General features: G+C 37.8%; 2 protein-coding genes across 3 annotated transcripts; both read left to right on the top strand.

Annotated features, from left to right (window-relative positions):
• The first annotated feature begins 1,577 nt into the window (after nt 1-1,577).
• On the top strand, nt 1,578-11,348 carry pgrmc2 (progesterone receptor membrane component 2). Its single transcript, XM_044373957.1, has 3 exons — nt 1,578-1,988; nt 7,358-7,513; nt 9,464-11,348. The coding sequence occupies exons 1-3, from the start codon at nt 1,646-1,648 to the stop codon at nt 9,559-9,561; spliced, it is 597 nt and encodes a 198-aa protein (XP_044229892.1). The 5' UTR covers nt 1,578-1,645; the 3' UTR covers nt 9,562-11,348.
• A 2,154-nt stretch (nt 11,349-13,502) lies between these two features.
• Nucleotides 13,503-20,883, top strand: asmt2 (acetylserotonin O-methyltransferase 2). Of its 2 annotated transcripts, none has more exons than XM_044374126.1 (9): nt 13,503-14,031; nt 14,148-14,235; nt 15,321-15,495; nt 16,769-16,898; nt 17,066-17,134; nt 17,240-17,358; nt 18,778-18,915; nt 19,589-19,711; nt 20,334-20,883. In XM_044374126.1, the coding sequence occupies exons 2-9, from the start codon at nt 14,155-14,157 to the stop codon at nt 20,543-20,545; spliced, it is 1,047 nt and encodes a 348-aa protein (XP_044230061.1). In that variant the 5' UTR covers nt 13,503-14,031; nt 14,148-14,154; the 3' UTR covers nt 20,546-20,883. The 2 variants fall into 2 exon arrangements, with proteins under 2 accessions (XP_044230061.1, XP_044230060.1); XM_044374125.1 differs by having other exon boundaries at nt 13,504-14,031; nt 14,145-14,235.
• Nucleotides 20,884-21,115: the final 232 nt, after the last annotated feature.

Below are 21,115 nucleotides of genomic sequence, written 5' to 3'. Positions count from 1 at the left end.
GTTATCACCTCCAGCAGTTTAAACAAACAGCTAAGTTGAAAGTGTTTACATTGTCCAAGTAGCAGATAACAGCTGGATAAGAAGAAGAACATTGGAGAAATTAAAGATAGAGCAGAAAAACAGAAACAGTAGACATAATAATCTCTTATTTAGAAAGTTTGTGATCATAATGATACCAAATAATGTCTAATACAGAAGAAAGTGGCATTCGTAGTTATAGAAAAGTCAATTTTTGCTTTAAAATGCTGTATTCTTGCTACCTAAACATTATTTCACACCATTTAAAAACACGAACAGATGAGCAAAGAGACCTCGGTTATAACATCAAGTTTCTGTAAATATTTGAGGAAGTTAAAGAAAAGACAATATCTGAACTCAAGGGTTAATTCTGGTTTTACCATAATTAAGAACACGTTTGCTTCACTACGGGTCCCAATGGAGGGACAAAAACCATCAACAGCCCCGTGTCAGTAGTGGGCGGTGCTTTGCTGCACTCACTTGTTCTTCGTAAAACTCAACTCTAAATGAGAAGTGGATTTAAATAGACTGTGAAGTTAGACACATAATAGAAATAGTTTTTATTTTTTGATGTTTTTTAAAAGGTCTCTGTTTTGTTTTTGCTTAAAATCTCAGATAAGCAAAAGTAGGTGTTTGACTACAGCTGAAACAATCAATCAATCAATCCAAAAACTAAATCTGTTATAGTAAACTGAATATTGTTGGGTTTGACCTAATGATTAATCGATTCATCAGAATCTGATTTACTAGCCAGTATGCAGTATACAAAGAAAGTATCTTAGCCTTTGCTCCCACAAATGTAACAGAAGAATAAAGATGGAACAAAAATAAGGTAATACTAAATAATTAAATAAACAAAATAATATTACAATTAAATTTACAATTTAAAATCTATTTACAGAAATGAGTAATAATTGTTTTGAAATGGGATATAAAACCTGAACCTGTTTGAGCTTCACTGTGCAAAATGATGACGGTGTAGAGTTTGTTTTCACATTAATCTGCTGAAGGCGGAAAGTTTCTTTGTGCTCATTGAAAAATCTAATTTTAGGGGTTCGCCCTACGAGCATGATTTGTGACATCACAACTAGTTTGGAGCCAATCATGGTCCAATATTTAATTTACACGAGTTTGATGTGGAAACTTGAGGCCTCCAGTGCACAAACACAGCAAAGTAGGAGACATCTTGTGTTCAGCCTTTAAACCTTAAAAAATGAAATACATTTGCATATTTATAGATATAGTGGTAATTACACTTTTTTTTCTGCAGAAAAACCTGAAAAAAAAATTATTCCAAGCAGAGTATTTTTATATGTATTTTAATACTCTGGATGGGATCTTTGAGTAGGATTTTTCATGCAGGACTTTTACTTGTAATGGAGTGTTTTTACATTACTGTGTTGTTTTTGTTTTTTTTACTTAAGTACGGGGTCTGAATATTTCCTCCACCACTGTTAATCCGGTAATGTTCTGTTGCAGCCACATACTTGGGTGAACATTGATAGATTTACGGCGCGCACGCAGGAACAGAATGTAACAACAGAGGAACGCTCGCTCAACTAGTGGTTCCGCTGTTCCCGACAGGCCGTGAACGCAGCATCTGGCCAGGGGCGGGTAACCGAGCAGTATGGCGGACGATGGAGACAGTTCGAGCGGACCAGTTGACACCAGCGGCGGGCAGGGGGCAGCGGATGAGTCGGACGGGCTCGGCCTCGGCGGGATGTTGCTGAACATCGGTATCTTGGTTGTGGTGGTGGTGGTGTGTTTTGTGGTGTACCGGCGGTGGGGCAGGCGGCTCGGCGCTGACGCGGCCCAGGGCGACGAGGCCTCGGCGCTTCCTAAGATGAGGAGACGGGACTTCACTCTGGAACAGCTGCGGGAGTACGACGGGCTCCACAGCCCCCGCATCCTGATGGCTGTCAACATGAAAGTCTTCGACGTGACTAGCGGCAAAAAGTTTTACGGGAAAGGTGAGTGGACGGCGGGTTAATAGCTGACATGTCCCCGCTTTGTGGTGAGTTGTCCCGGACAAAAAAATTGGGCGCAAACCGTTGTGGTTAGCTAGCTTAGCTCCGCGGTTATTGTCTATTGTTTTTGAATGGGATGCTAGCTGCGCGAGTGCTATGATGCTGCTTCAACACCTCTAAACTTTATATTTATGTACACTCAACTTATGAAACTTTACTGGCTGGAGGTAAAAAGAGAGTGCCAAGACTGTGACCAGCAACCAGCCCGCTAACATTAGCTTGTTAGCGTGTTGACGTGCACAGACTCACTGCACCGTCTGGAGTCTGCAGCCGCTTGTTTACACTGATGGGACTCAACATGCAGAGAAACTAAAAGCTGTGCAGAAGGTTTTTATGTTTAAAACTACTAATCTCTTTGTATCTGCTAATGTTGAGGCTAAGTCAGTGGTGCAAGTGCGTTTACTGAAGTACTGCACTTAAGTATAATTTGGAGCTATTTGTACTTGAGTATTTCCATTTGATGCTACTTTATACTTCCACTCCACTACATTTCAGAGGGAAATATTGTACTTTCTACTCCACTACATTTATTTGACAGCTTTAGTTACTTTTCAGAAGAAGATTTGACACAAAGGATAATATAACAAGCTTTTAAGATACAACACATAGTTAAAGATGAAACCAGTGGTTTCCAACCTTTTTTGACTTTTGATGTCTTACAAAAAGCAGTGTGTAGTCGGGGTCACATTCCACATGTCTATGAGTTGTTAACAGCTCCACCAAATAGTGATTTTTCCCTCTAAACTTCTCACATGGTTTCATTTCAGTAAATGTGCAAACCATCCAATATTTCAGCAAAAATCAAAGATTAGAGAAAAAGTCCAAAAACTGAAAACAGATTTGTGTATCAGAACTTTGTTTTTTCTTCTTTCCTCTCCCATTAATCATCTCACAACCCCTCAGATTTATCTGCTGACCCTTTGGAAGGGCCTGACCCCCAGGTTGGGAACCACTGGACTAAACTAGCTAACTGTATATAAAGTATTTGAAACTAGCTCCACCTCCAGCAGCTACAACAGTAACATGCTGCTCTAACACTGATGCTTCACTATGAATAATAATGATGTCATATATAATAATATATCAGTCAGAGAGACCAAACCACTACTTTTAACTGCAATACTTTAAATACATCAAGCTCATAATACTTAGGTACTTTTACTTTTCATGCAGGACTTTTACTTGTAATGCAGTATTTTAACATTGCTGTATTGATACTTTTACTTAAGCAAAGGATCTGAAAACTTCTTCCACCACTGGGATAGTTTTTATGTTTTTAAACACCTGGGGACACTGACTGCAAAGTTAATTTAGCTCAAGGAAGAGAATAACTTTAAGCAACAAATATCAAGAGCAAATATCACATTCAAGTACTTGCACAGAGTGTGTTTCAAAGCCTGTAAGTCTTTATTGTTTATTGAAAAGCAAGGCCAGCCTGCTACTGTACTTTATCTCCGACCTGGCTGACTCACCTTTCACCTCTATAATAAACTATAATTATTCACATTCCCAGAAGTCTCATGTGTCACGGCTGCTCTTCCACACCAGCAGGATCGAGCCAAGTAGGCCTGAATCTAAACAGTTCACCAAATCATGACACACAGTTTTCTAATCTAGTCTTGTTGTAGTTGATGACATATTTGGTGATCAATTGCAGTTACTTATGAGCTGGAAATATCAAACGTTTTCAGGTCTCAGCTTCTGAAACGTGAGGATTCTCTTTATTTTGTATCATGCAAATTTGAGTTTTTCACTTTCAGGCTATAAATACTCAGCAGGAAAGTCAGGGAACATTTGCATTTGTCATTATTTTTGACTTGTTATTGCTCTGATTCCTGTATCAGCTGGCATATGATGATCAGATTTGTTAAACTCTCAAATACTGATACCGGTATCAGCCTCCAACATCCAGTGTCAATGGGGCAACATCAGGAAACAATCAATAATAATTGTTTTGTCTATAAAATGTCAGGAAACAGTGAAACATGGCCGTTATATTTCCTCAGAGCCCTCAGTGACGTCTTCAAATGTCTTGTTTGGTCTGATCAACAGTCCAAAATCCAAAGATATTCAGTTTACTATCATGTGTGACACAGAAAAGCTTAAAGTCCTCACATCTGAGAAGCTGCAACCAGCAATTTTTTGTCATTTTTCCTTTAAAAAATTGACTTAAATGATTAATTGATTATTGAAATAGTTGCAGATGAGTTTTCTGGCGATCGATTAATTGATAAATCATTGCAGCATGTGGATTTCATTACTTTTCAGATAGAGAGAAAATGTTCATTTAACTTCACAGGAGGATTTTAAGTTCAGAAAACTTTATTGTTTAATTCTAATGCAGCCTTTAATAATAATAATAATGAACTTTATTTATATAGCACTTTTCAAAACACAATTAGAAAGTGATTTACAATAAAAACAGAACACATTATCAAGATTAAAACAAACTAAAATACCGTAAAATATAAATGAATTTACGAAACAGAGTTTGCGACCTTGATCTGGTCGGGCAGGTCATAAAACACATAATTTTTGACGTGTTATTGCTCTGATGATTGATCTAAAATAAGACTTAATATCAGGAGTGACGGTCAGTCGCAGCCAAAGCTCTTTAGCCGGAGCTGCTGTTTCCAGCTGAGTCAGATTCACACACAAATCTTGGTGCAGTAATTGTGAGTTAGTTTTTAATAACAGACAGTAAACTATATGTATGTATGTCAGTATGTTGCTCTGCTGTAGCGTCAGGCTGCTGTTTTATCTGTAAAACGCTCTTTTAGCTCTGCAAGCTAAGAGCACATCTAATCTTTGAGGTGATAAGGCTTCTTTGCTTCATGGACTCTTTGACAGCTTTTTCTATTTTTTTTTTTTTTTTCTTTCTGTTGCACAATTGGCACAAGGAAACCTGAGGGCCTGCTGAGTTTTCACATGCCGGTCAGATGATGTCGGTCTGATATATGACGGGAAAGATTTAGAATATGGAGAGAACTTCAGGCGAGGCTTCGGGCATCGATTTGATAAACTTATGACCATCTGAATATCTCTTGTAAATGATATTAAATGAGTCATTTAATCAGGTTACTTACAGCACAAATGATTATCTGTAATATCTTCTACTGATACAACTCTGAAATTGTACATATTTGTTACATGACAGGCTGATATTACACAGAAACAAGTATTTTTGACTGAATACTTCAATATTGATAATTACGGCTGCACGGAGAACTGATATGAATGCAGCGTTTCTATGTGAGGTTACTTGAGGTCACGGATCGCTGTGGCACCAAAAACCGACTCATGTCTGATGAACGTCACTGATAATGAAGAAAACCAGTTTTATAATGACAATGACTAAGAAACTTCATGCTTTCAGAAGACATTTTATGCACAAAAGCTATCGAGGAATGGAGCTAGAGTGATAAATCTGCACTGATCAATGTAAAGACCAATATTATCTCATCACAGATTTATCTGTATTGGTTGTATATGTCGGATAATAAGTAATAAAGTGCTTTACAGAAATCTTAAAGATGTTTGAGGTCATTTACAAACTGTGTCTCTGTTACATAGTTTGTGTTTTTTATAGTAGTTTAGTTTAATTTTTATTGTATTTATTTATTTGTCTTTGTTCTGATGGTGTCGGAGGGAATCACGGGAAAAACTTACAAAAAGAAACGTCATGTGATGCCTGGTGAACACGTCAAGGTGATTTTTTTTTTCTTAAGTACAGTTTGTCATCTTGACAACACTGACGAGTTTATTTTTCAACTGTAAATTATATTGCTGAGAACACATTTAGGGTCATAACTGTTAAAAACTATTTTTAAGGAATTGTTATAAAAAAAATCTGTGTGTGTTATGTGTTTAAAAAAGTATCTGATTGCATTTTGAGAAGAGATTATTTTTATTAAAACTCAAGTATTGATATTGGTATCAGCCTCAGTGTTGCTACATTAATAAACAAGCAATTAATCATTTTGTCTATAAAATGTCAGAAAACAGTGACAAATGCCTGTTTATATTTATGTCTTTTAGCCCATAGTGACGTCTTAAATGTCTTGTTTTGTCTGATCAACGATCCAAAATCCAAAGATATTCAGTTAAGCTTAAAATCTTCACATTTAAGAAGCTGCAATCAGCAAATTTTTGGCATTTTTTTCCTGGAAAAAAAAGACTAAAACGATGAATCGATTATCAAAATAGTCGCTGATTAATTGACTAATTGTTGCAGCTCTAGTTCTGTGGATTTCATTACTTTTCAGATAAAGAAATTAATTGTTTATTCAACTTTTATGTTCAGAAAACTTAATGCAGCGTTTAACCCAGTATTATAACTCTAATCCCAGACAGACAGTAGTGAGTTTCATGTCGCTTCAGTAATTAATCTCACAGTTTAAACAACAACAACATGATGAAGCAGAGATTCTGTTTCGTCACCGCTTCTTCAGAAAAGTAATAGCATGTCTAACTTTTTGTCTGGACCTGCCTGTAACCGTGGTTGTCCGTGAGTGAGAGATGAAGTTTCCTCATTGGCTGTTGCTCTTTCAAAATGAGTCGGTGTGAGATGATGAAAGCGGAGGACAGCGGTGTGACGCAGAGCGACGGTGTTTCCTGCTCCGACGCTCTCAGCTCTTCTACCGTCCGGCGTGATCGGCGGTGCGTTTGGATTTTAATAACCGATCTAAATACCAGGACGCAAACGATGAACGACAGCATTAAAACACGAGTCTTGCGGGTAAACACACGACTCACATAGCTGTTTATCAATTTAGTGTAGGTGCGCTTGATTTGACTGCGACTGCGGTAACCGGGCGGAGATAAGCCTCCTGAATTTTCACCCAAAATACCGTCAAAACTTTCATTTACAATTTCATGATCATCATGTTCTTGCAACTTCATTTATAACCTTTTTGTAGCTGAATCACGTCATGTGATGCTTCTGTCAGTTTACCAGCAGATATTACTGAGAAAACTGCAGATGAACATTTAACATCCAGGAATTCACATTATAGATACGACCGCTGACCATCACTGTAACAAATCGGCCGCAATTTACACGGTTCAGCCGTAAACTACAGTAGGTTTTGATCTCGTCCTGATTTCCCAGCAGCTCTCTTACTGGCAGCGCTGGAAGGCTTTTAATGTGAAGCAGCAGCAGTCACATGACGCACTGCAGGTTTGAGTTAACTTGTTTCTTCACCACTTTTTCGGACAGTTCAGCTCAAATGGTAGATGGTAAAGTAGATTATTGTGCTTGAAACTCATCCTGATGATTGTTTTTTGTGTTGTTGTGTTTTTTTTCCCCTCAGATGGTCCTTACGGCATTTTCGCGGGCCGGGATGCTTCAAGAGGCCTGGCCACCTTCTGCCTGGAGAAAGACGCTCTGAGGGACGAGTACGACGACCTGTCGGACCTCAACGCTGTACAGATGGAGAGCGTGAGGGAGTGGGAGATGCAGTTCATGGGTGGGCTTGTTTTCTAAACGCCTGATAAGATTTCCACCAGAGGAAAAAAAAAATACTCCTCAGATATTGATTTTTATTTTTCAGCTCAGATTTCACAGCTGCGTGTTTACCGTCAGTCCCTCAGCGCCTCTGCAGCTCTGCAATATTAAGTTCAAAACACAAAACAGAACTCACAGTTTTTAATTTGTTTTGTGCTTGTAAACATCTGCAGGAACGTCCACTGTTTCTGTGTTTTGTATCACAGTTTCACCACCGCGATTACTCTCATTTAATTAGAACAATGTACTACAAAGTCTGATTAATGTCACGTTTTAAAGCTCCGCAGCAGCACACAAACTAGCATCTGTGACTGAATCACACACTGTTCGTCAGCTTTAATTGCATTCAAATATGTATTTACTGTATATTTAAGAAGAAATCTGCCTCTGATTGGAGAGAAAATGAACCAAACCTTGTTGATTCATTCTCACAAAAAAAAAGAAACGGTTCAGCTCTTGAGAAGGTTTCTCGCTGAAACGTTCAGTTGAACCAAACACTCGGGACAGACGTGCAGCATACCCAAACTAAAAATATCTCCTGCCGCCACATCTGCTGTTACAACAGGAAGCACTGAAACTGGAGGGAAACAAAGACCTCCTTGTCAGAGTTTTATATTCATTTTTACCACATCTACTTATTACTGAAATCCATGGATTACTCCGGACTCAAGAGTTTCAATGTGAGGCAGGCTTAAATCCTAAAATAGGGTGTAATTTTTTAAAATATTCTTAAATGTAATTTCCAGGTCAGGTGTCATTTATTTAATCTCGGGTGTCTAATTTTGGACCAAAGCACTTTGAGTAATGTCAGGCCTCGGCTAACTTGAATAACAAGCCTCTCTCTGGTTCTTTTGATACAAATGACACGTTGAAAGCCGGACGGGCTCCTAACTGGAGACTGATTAAATCATGTAAGACGATGTCGGTAAATTACTGGCAGCGTGTTGTTCACTACCAGCGTTGTCCCCGACGTTCAGGGGGAACATTAAAGGCAAAATGTAGTCAGCAGAGAAATGACGTGGAGCTGAAACGTCGATGAGTCGATTGACTAAGCTGTTTGAATAATTATTCGTTGAGTCATTGTCCTGCATTTCCTGGTTGCAGCGTCTGAAATGTGAGGATTTTCTGTTAGACTGTATATTTTTGGGAGAGATTTCCCTTTGAGGTCTGGATATTTAAAAAGGTACTATTTTCTGGCTTTTTATAGCTGAAAATAATCTGCAGATGAATTGATAATGAGGACTAGAGCTCTATAAGGCTGCAGCTAACAGTCATTTTCATCAAATAATTATAATAATAAAGTTTTTGCAATTCAGAAAATGTCCAAAACCCCCAAATATTCACTTCACTATCTTGTTTGACAAAGGAAATTTTCAAATTTGTGAAGCTGGAACCAACAAATGTTTGACATTTTTGCTCGAAAAATAGATCATCAATCAATCATCCAAATAATTGCAGTAGAGCAGCAACGATAAGTCGATTCATTGATCGACAGAAACTTAATTGGCAACTATTTTGATAATCGAATAATCGTTTTAGTCTTTTTTTTTTTTTTTAAGCAGAAATGACAAATATTTGCTGGTTTCTGCTTCTCAGATGTGAGATTTTGATGCTTTTCTTTGTCATACATGATAGTAAATTTAATATCTTTGGATTTTGGACCATTGATCAGACAAAACAAAACATTTTGAAGATGTTTCTATAAGTCCTACAGAATTATAACAGACAATTTTCACTGTTTTCTGACATTTTCTTGACAAAACTGTAAATTTATACAATAATTGTTAATTATTAATATTTTTTTTGTCTTATCGTCTGATTGTTTCAGCTCTAAAATAAAATGTAACTGCATTGCTGTAAAGATGTTCCTCCTGCTGAAGCATCAACTCTTGTTTGTCACTTCCTCCTCCAGAAAAATACGATTACGTCGGGAGGTTGCTGAAGCCCGGAGACGAGCCGTCGGAGTACACGGACGAGGAGGACATCAAAGACCACCTGAAACACGACTGAACGGTTTTTCCATCACACCGACCAAAGCCAGGAGCCCCAAACAGCTGCGACAGACCGCCCCAGACCTCCTCTTCCTCCTCTTCCCCCCCCCCCCCCCCCCCCCCCCCCCCCCCACTTCCAGACTCTTCATCTCCTGAATCCGTCTGGTGCCGTGGCTGTTTCGGAAGGGCAGGACTCAAGTCTCAACGCCCAGACCTCCCTCCCCCCCCTCCCTCCCCTCCTCATCCTGCAAAGATTACCACCGGAGAGCGATCCTTCGATGAGAGGGCTTTTTTTTAAAAACGACAGAAACACGTCTGGGGGGGAGTGCGAGGGTTGTGCCATTTAGATGTAATTGAAAATCCCACAAAATATTTTAGTCATTTCTCCAGAGGGGGGAACAAGAAAAAAAAAAAAAAAAAGAAGTAGCGGCTCGTTTTTTTTTGTCAAACGGGTCGCGGCGGTCACCGCTGTGCGCTGGGTTGGAGGTTGGTCGAGCTAAGTCAAGAGAAACGCATTGGTCAGAGATGATCAGTGGATCGGGATGGGGAAACAGATTTCTCTCTCTTTTTATCTTTGGTTTTGTCACATCGCAACTGAACTACTGCTTCAGCTTTTCGGACAGCTTTATCAATCAATCATTTTCTGTTTTTTCAAATCATTTCCCACCCTTTTTTTTTTTTGTTTTTGTTTTTTTTTTTGTTTTGTTGTTGAAAAGGGCAGTGCTGTGGCCTAACCAAAGGCAATTGGCAGGGCGTCGCATTTTCCTGTTGTGTTTTTGTAGTGTATGCACTACTAGTTTTCTTTGTTTGTCACCATGTGATTGTATTTGTTGAGTAGCATAGAGGGAGGGAGGGATGTTTTTTTTTTTTTTGTTTGTTTTTTTTTGTTTTTTTTTTTTTGGGATGGGTTTTTTGGGGGGAAGGGGCGGGCGGGAGGGGGGTCAAAGGTCTTTGCCATATGAAATCTGTTTTGAATCACATCAGACGGACTGAATCACTTGATCGGGAATACAAAGGGAAGGTGATAAGGCAGTCCTAATCAATCGACTCAATTGTTTACATGCCTCACAAGCCAGCTGCAAGTCTGTAGATTCCCCCTTGAAAAATGGTCCAAGTATTAATTGTGCCTTATTTTGTTTGTTGTGTCAGTCCTGACCGGTCTAACAGGAGGAGGCGAGCGCGGAGGGATGATGATGATGATGATGATGATGATGATGATGGAGGTGTTTTCGGTTTCCTAGACTCGGTCCCCCAGACTTTAAAGAAGGCATACGTTCTGTCAGTCGTCCACGCACAGACTGTAATATTTCCCCATTACACAAACTTTGTAAATAGACCGTATGAATTACTCAGTGTTACTGCCATATTTATGTAGTTGATAACTCCATATACGTATACTGCTATGTCGTATTGGCCAAAACCCCCATGGTTTGTGTTTTTTTTGTTTTGTTTTTTTCTTTTTTCTTTTTTTTGTTTTGTTTTGTTTTCTTTCAGTTATGAACTTCTTTTTAAACGTGGGTGAATTTCCAAAAAAAAAGAAAAAAAAAAAGAAGAAGAAGAAGCGTTGCGCAAAGTGCTGCAGGGTGGGACCGGGAGCTGTTCTTTCGAATTTTTTCTTCGGAGACGTTGCTTATCCTGTAAATATATCTATCATTTTATTAAAAGCATGTGCAACACAGTGAGCTATGCCGAATTCCCACCACGTCATTGTATTTAAATGTTGGGTGTGTGTGTGTGCGTGTCTGCGTGACAGAGGCAGGAAGGGATTTGTTCATGCATAATAAATCGATTTGGTTAATAATTGAAGATGTCTGCAGTTTTTATTTGCTTTTTAAGAAGGACTTTATGGGGAAAATGATCACCTGTGTTTGACCCATCCCACACACACACACACACACACACACACACACACACACACGTACTGGGAGCAGAGAAGGCGTGATTGGATCAGCACCAGGACTCTGTTTACGGTTCATTAAAATGTTCCACATTAAGTGACGTTCCTTCGGGACTGTTTGCCTGCAGCGAGGATTCACAGAGGAGCAGACAGTGATGAGGGTAATGCATCATCATCAGACTGATTATTAGAGTCTGATGAAGAGTTTATTTACAAGTAAACCCACATTTCAACACTTAGTAATGAAAGATTTAGATCAGCTTCTAACATGGAAGATGATTCAGCATCATATATCTGTCCCCGAGTCTCTAACTGAGTGATGAAGTTACACCGTCGCTTGGCTGAATGCCGCCACTTCCTGTATCTGTTTCAAAGGCTCTCTAGCGTCTCATACACCATCCAGCCATGTATACAGTAGCCCTACGAGAGGTTTTGACCAGAAACCCGAGCTGTGAATTTGTGAAAAAAAACAAAAAAACATCAGGAACAAACTGTCCAACATGCTTCACGTGAACCTCTGGGAGAACAGTTATTAACACCAGATGTTGAGCAGCACAGAGGCAAAACAGGAACGAGAGGAAGTTGAACCAAATATGGAAACAACAAAAACAGATCAATACTGTTGATTTTTAACTGTAAAAGTTAATTAAAGGTTTTAACTTAATAGGTTTTTGGATTGAGGCAGTGGTTGGCAAGTCTTCCTGAGTGTTTTAATTTCATTTTATTAGAAAGAATTGAAACTTTACAGCTTACTTAAGACTCTCAAATTAATGTGATCTCCATTAATTATGGGTGCCCCAAAGGGACATGGGAACTAAGTAAGTTATTGCACAATAACTGCCTGTCAAGGCCGTGCCCTCGCATTATCACAAAGGAAAGAAATTCAGAAAAAAAATAGTAAATCAAAAATGCAGGGAAATAAATTAATATAAAAAAGCAATTTGTAATTCAATACATAGAGAAATAAATATACTTTCGCATAAGGAAATAAAAGTTAATTCTTACAGTGGGAAAGAATATGTAAGGATGTATACGAACAAGGAAATCATTTAATAAATACATAGGAAAACATTTCATATTAGGAAAATATGTAGAGACAAATTAAGTATAGGAAAAATTTAAAAGGAAATACAGAAATTACATTAATAGGGAAATTACTATGTGAGAGAAATATATATGGACAATAATATAGAAAAACATTAAAGGGAAATTCATATATCAGAAAAAAAGTGTATATTAAAACATTTTTTTTTTAAGTGAATAGGAAAATAAATACAGAAAATAATAAATGAATAGGGAGAGGGAGGGATAAATAATTGAATGCGGAAATAAATAATTGGTAAAATATGTAGGGACAACATTTCTATAGGAAAAATAATTTAATAAATTAAAGGGCAATTCATATATTGGCAAAAAATAGTAGGGAAATACATAATATAATTGGGAATTAGAATAGAATAGAATAAAACTAAATAGGGGAATAAGTAATATTGACTAGATAAATATGAAAATGATAAACAGGGACATATGTACATAAATACAAATTTCATTTTGAAAGTTAATAAATACATAAATGTTATGTATTTATAACCTATATTTATTTGCTTATTGCCAATTTATTTATCAATATTTTTGCAAAATGTACATATATACATTATTAATTTTGTCCCTTGTGGGCCCCCACAATTAATAACGCTCTTTAGAACTGGATGATATGGACAAAATCAAATATCACAATATTGATATTGTGACAGTATTGTAGGGATGATTATTGGTGCTTTCACAAAATATTTACACAATGAGCTTTTTGATAAACAATCATCAATAATGTGGTTATAATGACTAAGTGGGTAAAGATAAAGAATAATAATTATAAACAGACTGGTAGGCTCAAAAAATGACATCACTTCACTGTAATGCAGCCTTTAAAACCAGGAAAAGACAACACTTATGCTATATCACGATATTCAATATCTATCACGATATCCATCTCATATCACGATATTGATATAATATCAATATATTGCCCATCTCTATTAAAAACATATTAATGTAGTTATTTTAAATAATGTGGTTGGTGGACCAGCTTTAAATTATCTGCTGAGTCACTGACAGACATTATATACACCAAATTTAATACATTTATGTTTAAATTGTGCAGATTTGTGAAGTTTTGAGGCTCCAACAATAAACCGCCCAGTCATCCACAGCGGCTCCACAGCGCCGCCGCTGCTGCTGCGGCGGATCCGGGAACTACACCTGGACACGCTGAACGATGTGTGCTGGGAGTCAAACTCGTCTGTGTCGTCGCTTGTCGGCCATCACCGCTGCGTAAAGCCGAAGCCGCTGCGACCACCATATCTCATGCACATCCGCAATTTCTGTTTTTTTTAGCCGCTGATGACCCTTCGACCATTTCACACCGACTCCATCCGGATAGCAGCTCCACAAACACCGCGGCGACATCTTGGCTGTTTCTGCAAAAAAAAAAAAAAAAAACCTACACAAAACTCCCCCGAATTTACATCCAGAAATCATCTCAGTCTGTCTCCTGATCGTCGTGTTGGCTGCTCTCCAGGCGACAAGCACCGGGTGAGTGACGGCTCAAAAGATGCACACATGCAGACATCATGAAGTTGCATTAATTCCTGCATGAATTCCTGCAGTTTGAGCAGCTCTGTTTTGATTTTTTTGTCTCCCATCAGAAGTGCAGTGATGGCAGAGCATCTGTCCCAGAGTGAGCTGGACTATCCCTTCAAACTTCTGGAGTATTTCAACGGCTTCAGGGTGTCAAAGGTGACAATTCAGAGTTTAATTCATGCATATTTTATATAGAGAAACGTCAGTCTGCAGCTGTGATTCATTTCATTATTGATTCATCTGGTGTAGAGCTGCAAGTACAGGTTATCTTCTGAGGTCATCATCAGTCTTTTGATCCATTAATTCAGTCAGAAAATATTATAAAAATGCTTCATATTGCTTGTTGCTAGGTCCAAAACCTAGTGATATTTAAGCTAATATAATAGAAGACAAAGAAAACCATAAAATATTCACATTTGAGAAGCTGTAACTTGTAAATTTCTTGCATTTTTGCCTCATAAATGACTATAAATGATTTATCAACTATCAAAATAGTTGCTGATTAATTGAGCTGCACTGTCCACTCAAACTTCTGGAGTATTTCAAGGGCTTCAGGGTGTCAAAGGTGACAATTCAGAGTTCAATTAATCAATATTTTAGATAAACATCAGTCTGCAGCTATCATTACTTTCATCATTGATTAATCTGGAGTAGGGCTGCAACTAATGATTATTTTCTCATAATCATCAGTCTTTTGGTCCATAAAATGTCAAAAAATATGATAAAAATGCTTCATATTACTTGTTTTCTCTGACCAACAGTCAAACCCCCAATAATATTCAACTTAATATAATAGAGGATGAAGAAAACCAGCAAATATTAACATTTGAGAATCTGGAATTAATACATTTCTTGCATTTAGCCTGATAAATGACTATAAATGATGAATTGACTAATTGTTTCAGCTCTTATCTGGTTGATAAATGAGTTGTGAAAAATGCACATATCAATTTCTCAAGATGGCATCTTCAAATTTATAGTTTTGAAGACAACAGTGCAAAAATATTTAATTTACAATCATATGAAACAGAAAAAGCAGCAAAACCTTACATGCAACAGAATAAGTTTGGCGTTTTTGCTCTATAATTGGCTTAAACGATTATTTTATTGATTAAAGAGCGTCTGTTTTAATGATTAGTTCATCTCAGCACTCAGTCCTTCTTGATCCAGTCAGGGAGGGTCTATAAATGTCTGTCTTCCAGTGACAAGGTGTTGATGTGGTTGCATCTTCGTCCCTCCAGGTGATATTTTCAGCCTGTGAACTGGGAGTGTTCGACCTCCTGCTGAAGTCTCAGGAGCCCCTGAGCGCCCAACATGTGGCCCGGGAACTGGGCACCAGTGTGGACGGTATAGAGAGGCTGCTGGACGCGCTGGTGGGCATCGAGATCCTGGAGGTGGAGACCACAGCTGGGACAGGTGAGGAGGAGGAGGAGGAGGAAGAGGAGGAGGAGACAGACAAGTAACTACTACAGTGCACTGGGTGACATTTTCCTTCACCTTGAAGATTACGGCTCCAAAAACTAATTACAGCGATCATGTTTTCAGTCTCCAGAGAGTAGTTCTGTGTAACGTTTAAGGTGATTATTCAATTATCAAAGTAGTTGTTGATTAATTTTCTGTCGATCGACGGATCAATTAATCTACTGATTGTTGCAGCTCTAAATTTTTCTCTGTGGTCAACTATGAGCAGCTCAGATGTCGGAGTGTCCTTGAACATACCACCAACTCATTAGGCCTCTGATTAGATGATAATATTGGACAATTTATGTGTATCACAGATATAACGATATTAACATATATGTTGCCCAGTAAGTAACAAGAGATTAGAGCACAGAAATATCAAACATGCATTTGACGTAATTTAGAAACAGAGTTTGTTCATCCAGAACTAACAAATTTATTCATTAACTGTAAAATGTCCCACTCAATACATAATAACAAAAAAACTTTAATGTGATTTAATTATCTGTTAAAAAAAGGCCAATACATCATCATCAGATTCATCCAGTATCACTCTGGTTTTATTTCCATATTATATTGAAAAGAATGGAAACCAAAAGCTGAAACTAAGTTTGTAAAATATATTTTTACTTTTCAGAGAGTTAAATTAGTTAAATGTCAGAGGTTAAATCAGGCCTTTAATTCCTTTCATAAAGAGTCAGTGATCCTTTCTGAAAAAAGAAAGTCAATTTTTTATTTGTGTTGCAAATAAATCACAAAGAAAGACCAAAGAAATGGGAAAGAAACAACTCAGGAATAAAGAAAATTAAACTATATTTGTCATATATTACTTTTAAAGGATCATTTCACTAAAACTATCAAAAACAACAATGATTTTGGTGAACTGACCTTTGAATTCTTACAACTGCTGTTGATTCAGTGAATCTCCATGTTGGGAACTAATAACTCAGATTTAAAGGTGAAAAAATAATAATCTCATCTAATCTCAATATCCATTCATCAGTTGTTCTGGAGGTTTCAGTCATGTCACATGATCTTCATCACAGATAGAGTTTGCCCAGTTGTCATGAAACTGTAGATGTTTAAATTTGCATTTTTTCGGAGCACCTTCTCGAGTTTTAAAGTTCATTCTTTAAAACAATCTCACCTCAACGTCCATTTAGCAGCTGTTCTGGAGCTTTTGATTTGATTTATAGTCGTTTAGTTTGAATATATTTTGTTCTAACAGCTTTTTACAGCAGCACTGATGTGGCGAATCTTTACCTGGCCAAAGGCAGCGCCAAGTCTCTTCATGACATGATCATCTACCAATCACAGACCATCTACCCGCTATGGAACAACATGGTGGACGCCGTCAGGTTAGTGATATGTTTGCGTTGCATGAGGCTTTGCAAGCAGACGAACTGCAGTTTTTCATGCAGCTCAGCCTGTGAGAATGTTTGCAGAACTAAAACAAACTCAACAGGAGTTAAGAACAAACTTTGCATTCGGATTAACATCATTTATTTTCTTTTCCACCCTGCAGGGAGGGCAAGAATCAGAATGAGAAGACCTTTGGCCTCCCGTCAGAGGATATTTTCCAAGCTATTTACAGGTCGGTGCTGATTTTGTTTCTACAGATGTTAAATTGTTGTAATTTCAACACTTTGTCATGAGGAAATCTTTTGATTTTTGAAATTCTGTGTTTGATCCTAAACAGATCGGAGGAGGAGATGCTGAAATTTATGGGTCTGATGAACTCTTCCTGGGTTCTTGACGGACACGACATCGTGACGGCGTTCAACCTCTCCTGCTATCAGAACATAGTAGATCTCGGAGGTAAGAGGCCGTGAAGCTGCTTACAGCGACACTCTAGAGATCACATTTAATCTGAAATACATAATGTTGCTGCACACTATGGCTACATCTCATCATCTGCTGAGTTTAAGGCGTTTACCTACGAGAATGTTTGTGACATCACAACTAGTTTGGAGCCAATCGGTGTCCAGTATGCAGCTTAAACAAGTGTGATGTGGAAACTTGAACACTGAGAATTGACTTTCCAGTGAAGGAGGAGACATCTGGTGTTCAACAGGAAAACTTATTTTTATAGAGTCTGGATTTTTTAATGACTAGATATTATTTTAAGGATTTTAATGAAGTAATCAAACTTTTTTTTGTGGGAAAAAATGTATCAGACACTAATTATTTTCGCAGGTAGTTTTTTTAATATCTTAAATCATGTCTGGAGAATAATAAGAATAATTTCCTACACAAATTTGAATTCTTAATTCTAATCTTTGCTTTTTTGCAAAGATAGTTTTACCTCTTTGGGCCTAAAATGTAAATTACGGCTACACGGGTGTTAACGAGCGATGCAAACATACTTAAACACGTACACATGATTTAAAACTGAAGACAGTGATGCATCCAACAACCAAAATCCAACATCAGTGTTAAAGGATCAATAATATTACAATATAAACAACATTTTTCGCAGCTGAATGATGCAGCTGAAATATAAACTGTCATCAGAGCGGCTGATCTTCGGTTCATTTTGCTACAGCAGCAGATAAAATAAACAGATCACCACAGTTATGGGTTCGTGTTCACATCTTTCTGTGGCGGCAGTTTACCTGATTCAGCTCAATAACGTATTGATTATGGATTGATTGAACATACCAAGACAAACGTGACAAACTATCACAGTTACACAATCAAATACTGATTATTAAACTTCCCCTAAGTGAAAACATGATTATATTTATGATTTGATCGCATTTTAAAACATTTTGACCAGTTGTCATTTATTTGGAAATCAATAATCGTCCATAGATCATAAAGGTCACATTTTTTACAGACACATAAACTGATTTTTATTTTATATTAATCAATTAGTCAATCGACAGACAATCAATCTGCAACAATTTTGATAATGTTGAAACAATTTTTTTAAAGCAAAAATTGTAAAAATTCACTGGTTCCAGCTTCCCAAATGTAAATATTTTCTGGTTTTCACTCTTCTGTGATAATAATCTGATTATCTTTGGGTTTTGGATTGTTAGTTGGACTAAACTTGTGTTTTTTCACAGCAGACATTTTACAGGCGGCACAACTAATCGATTAATTGAGAAAATAATCTGCAAAGTAATCGATAATAAAAATAATCATTCGTTGCAGCTGTAAGCTTCTGACTCAGTTGCTGAGTTCCCCCCTTGGTGTCACATGCTGATACTCTTCTGTCTGAATAACTCCCAGGGTGCACCGGTGCTCTGGCCCGTGAGATGGCGAAGGCGTATCCCTCCTCCTCCGTCACGGTGTTTGACCTCCCGCAGGTCGTGGAAACGGCTCAGAAACATTTCTGTCAGGAGAACGATGCTGTCGTTTTTCAAAGTGGTGAGTTTCATTCAGCCTTATTCACCATATCAAACAATTACAGTGATAATTAGTAAAAAAAAAACACTCTATTGTACATTACTGGAAAGACATGTATGATCATGAACAGTGATATAATAGTTAATTTCTCACTTTTTATCTCTTTGTATAGTGATAAAAAAGTGATGATCTAAATTATACGGCATTACATGAGACTTATTTTTAATCACATTAAGAATATTTTGCAGCACTAAAGAATCAAAGTCATCGGGCCTCCTGCAAGAACGTATGAACAGTTTAGTTCTTAAGAAGCACAAAATTTGTTGCATTCATCAATTTCTCGTACGAACAGAATTCACAAGTCGTCCTGAGCTGTTGTACGAGTCACGAACACTCAGATAATAGTCAAGTCAAAACTTTATTATCCTATCAGGGGATATTTAGTTGCAGCCAAGTGTATAAAAGAACATTTTCATAATAAAAAACAGTCACATAATGCAACAATCCAAGCAGATCACAGGAACAAACAGCACAAATATGAGATCACGTCAAAATGAAGACAAAACATAAGGAGAGAAACACTTGTTTGACTTAGAATTATAATGTCTTAATCTGAGTGAATTTGGAGTTTAAATATGAAAATAAAATATAACTAAAACAAACCCAGTTTACACGCTTTCTGTTGTATCTGCAGGAGATTTCTTCAGTGGTGAAATCCCTCCCGCTGACCTTTACGTTCTGGCCAGAATCATTCATGACTGGCCTGAAGACAAGTGCCTGACGCTGCTGAAGAAGATCTACGACACCTGCAAACCAGGTGAGGTTCAGAGTGTGTCGGTGTCACCTGCATTTTCACTCGGTCATTTGTGTTTGATGCACAGGAAACGCAAAATCTGCAACATGGGAAATGATTTGCAATGTTTTTTCTGCTTCCAAAACGACTGTTGATGTGCTTAATTATCTGATAGTTAATTGAATAGAGTGTTAATAAGTGTCATTCAGTTATAGTTCTAGATAGTTGCTGATTGGGTGGCGGTTACATCATAAACATAGTAGCCAAAGCAGATAATTACTGATAACAATTTGGTTAAAACTTCTCAAATGAAGGATTGAACATCTTCCCTTTTCTTAGTTCATAGGTGTGTTAATGTCTCCTGAGAGCCTGCAATCAGATACTCAGACATTTTATTACTAAGCAAATAATAGAAAATGTTTAACACGTTTATAAGCTAAATGTAAGACTCTTTAATGCCTTCGAAGGTGCTTTTTGAGGAAACTAATGTCAGTACTTTTGAAGGCTTTTCAAGATGTGCAGATACCCTGATAGACGACACTCTGAGAACCACAAACGTGTCTTAACGTGATTTTCAAACTTGTCAAAACAAGTGTTCACGTGTTCATCTTTCACTATTCTTTGCACGTTTTCATGTTCCTGTCAGGCGGCGGCGTCCTGCTGGTGGAGGCCATGCTGTTTGAGAACAGACGAGGTCCCGTCATGGCTCAGATCTTCTCCCTCAACATGCTGGTGCAGGCGGAGGGCAGGGAGCGCCCGCCGTCCGAGTACACCCACATGCTCAACCAGACCGGCTTCCGCAACGTGCAGGTCTGCCGGACCGGCAAGTCCTACGACGCCATCCTGGCCATCAGATGAGCTCCGACTGAGACCGGGACATTCGACGAGAGGCGTTCTTTTAAAAAGTCTGGAGTTGAACTTGAGCATTTCAAGGCCTGGAAAAGATTAGTGGTGGATATAAAACGTATAAGCTCTGGAAAAAAAAAGGAAACTGTTGTTCAGTCTCAGTGCACATGGATCTCCGTTTAATGTTGTGGTCAATCCCAGTGATTCAGATAATGTGATAACAGTTAAAGTTGTTTGTTAAGGATCGTACTACTAGAGACATTTTCTGGATTGTGGTTGCTGTTGGCTAATGTTTGACCAATTAGACTCAATTAGAATTAAACCAGGTTAAATAAATAGTTTTAACATTTTGGGAAATCTTCACTTTCTTGCTGAGAGTTTGATGAGAAGACTGATAGCACTCTCATGTAAGCTAAATATGAAGCTACAGCCAGGAGATGCTAGCTTAGCTTAGCATAAAAACTGGAAACAGAGGGAAACAGCTAGCCTGGATCTGTCCAGCACCTCTAAAGCTCACTAATTAACATTTAATATCTCGTTTGTTTAATTCGCACAAAAACTAAAGTGCAAAAAAGTCAAGTT

This window comes from Thunnus albacares, chromosome 15 (assembly GCF_914725855.1).
Source record: "Thunnus albacares chromosome 15, fThuAlb1.1, whole genome shotgun sequence".
NCBI classification, from domain to species: domain Eukaryota; kingdom Metazoa; phylum Chordata; class Actinopteri; order Scombriformes; family Scombridae; genus Thunnus; species Thunnus albacares.
Note: the sequence above shows the minus strand (reverse complement) of the source record. Positions and strands in the feature narration are given on the sequence as shown.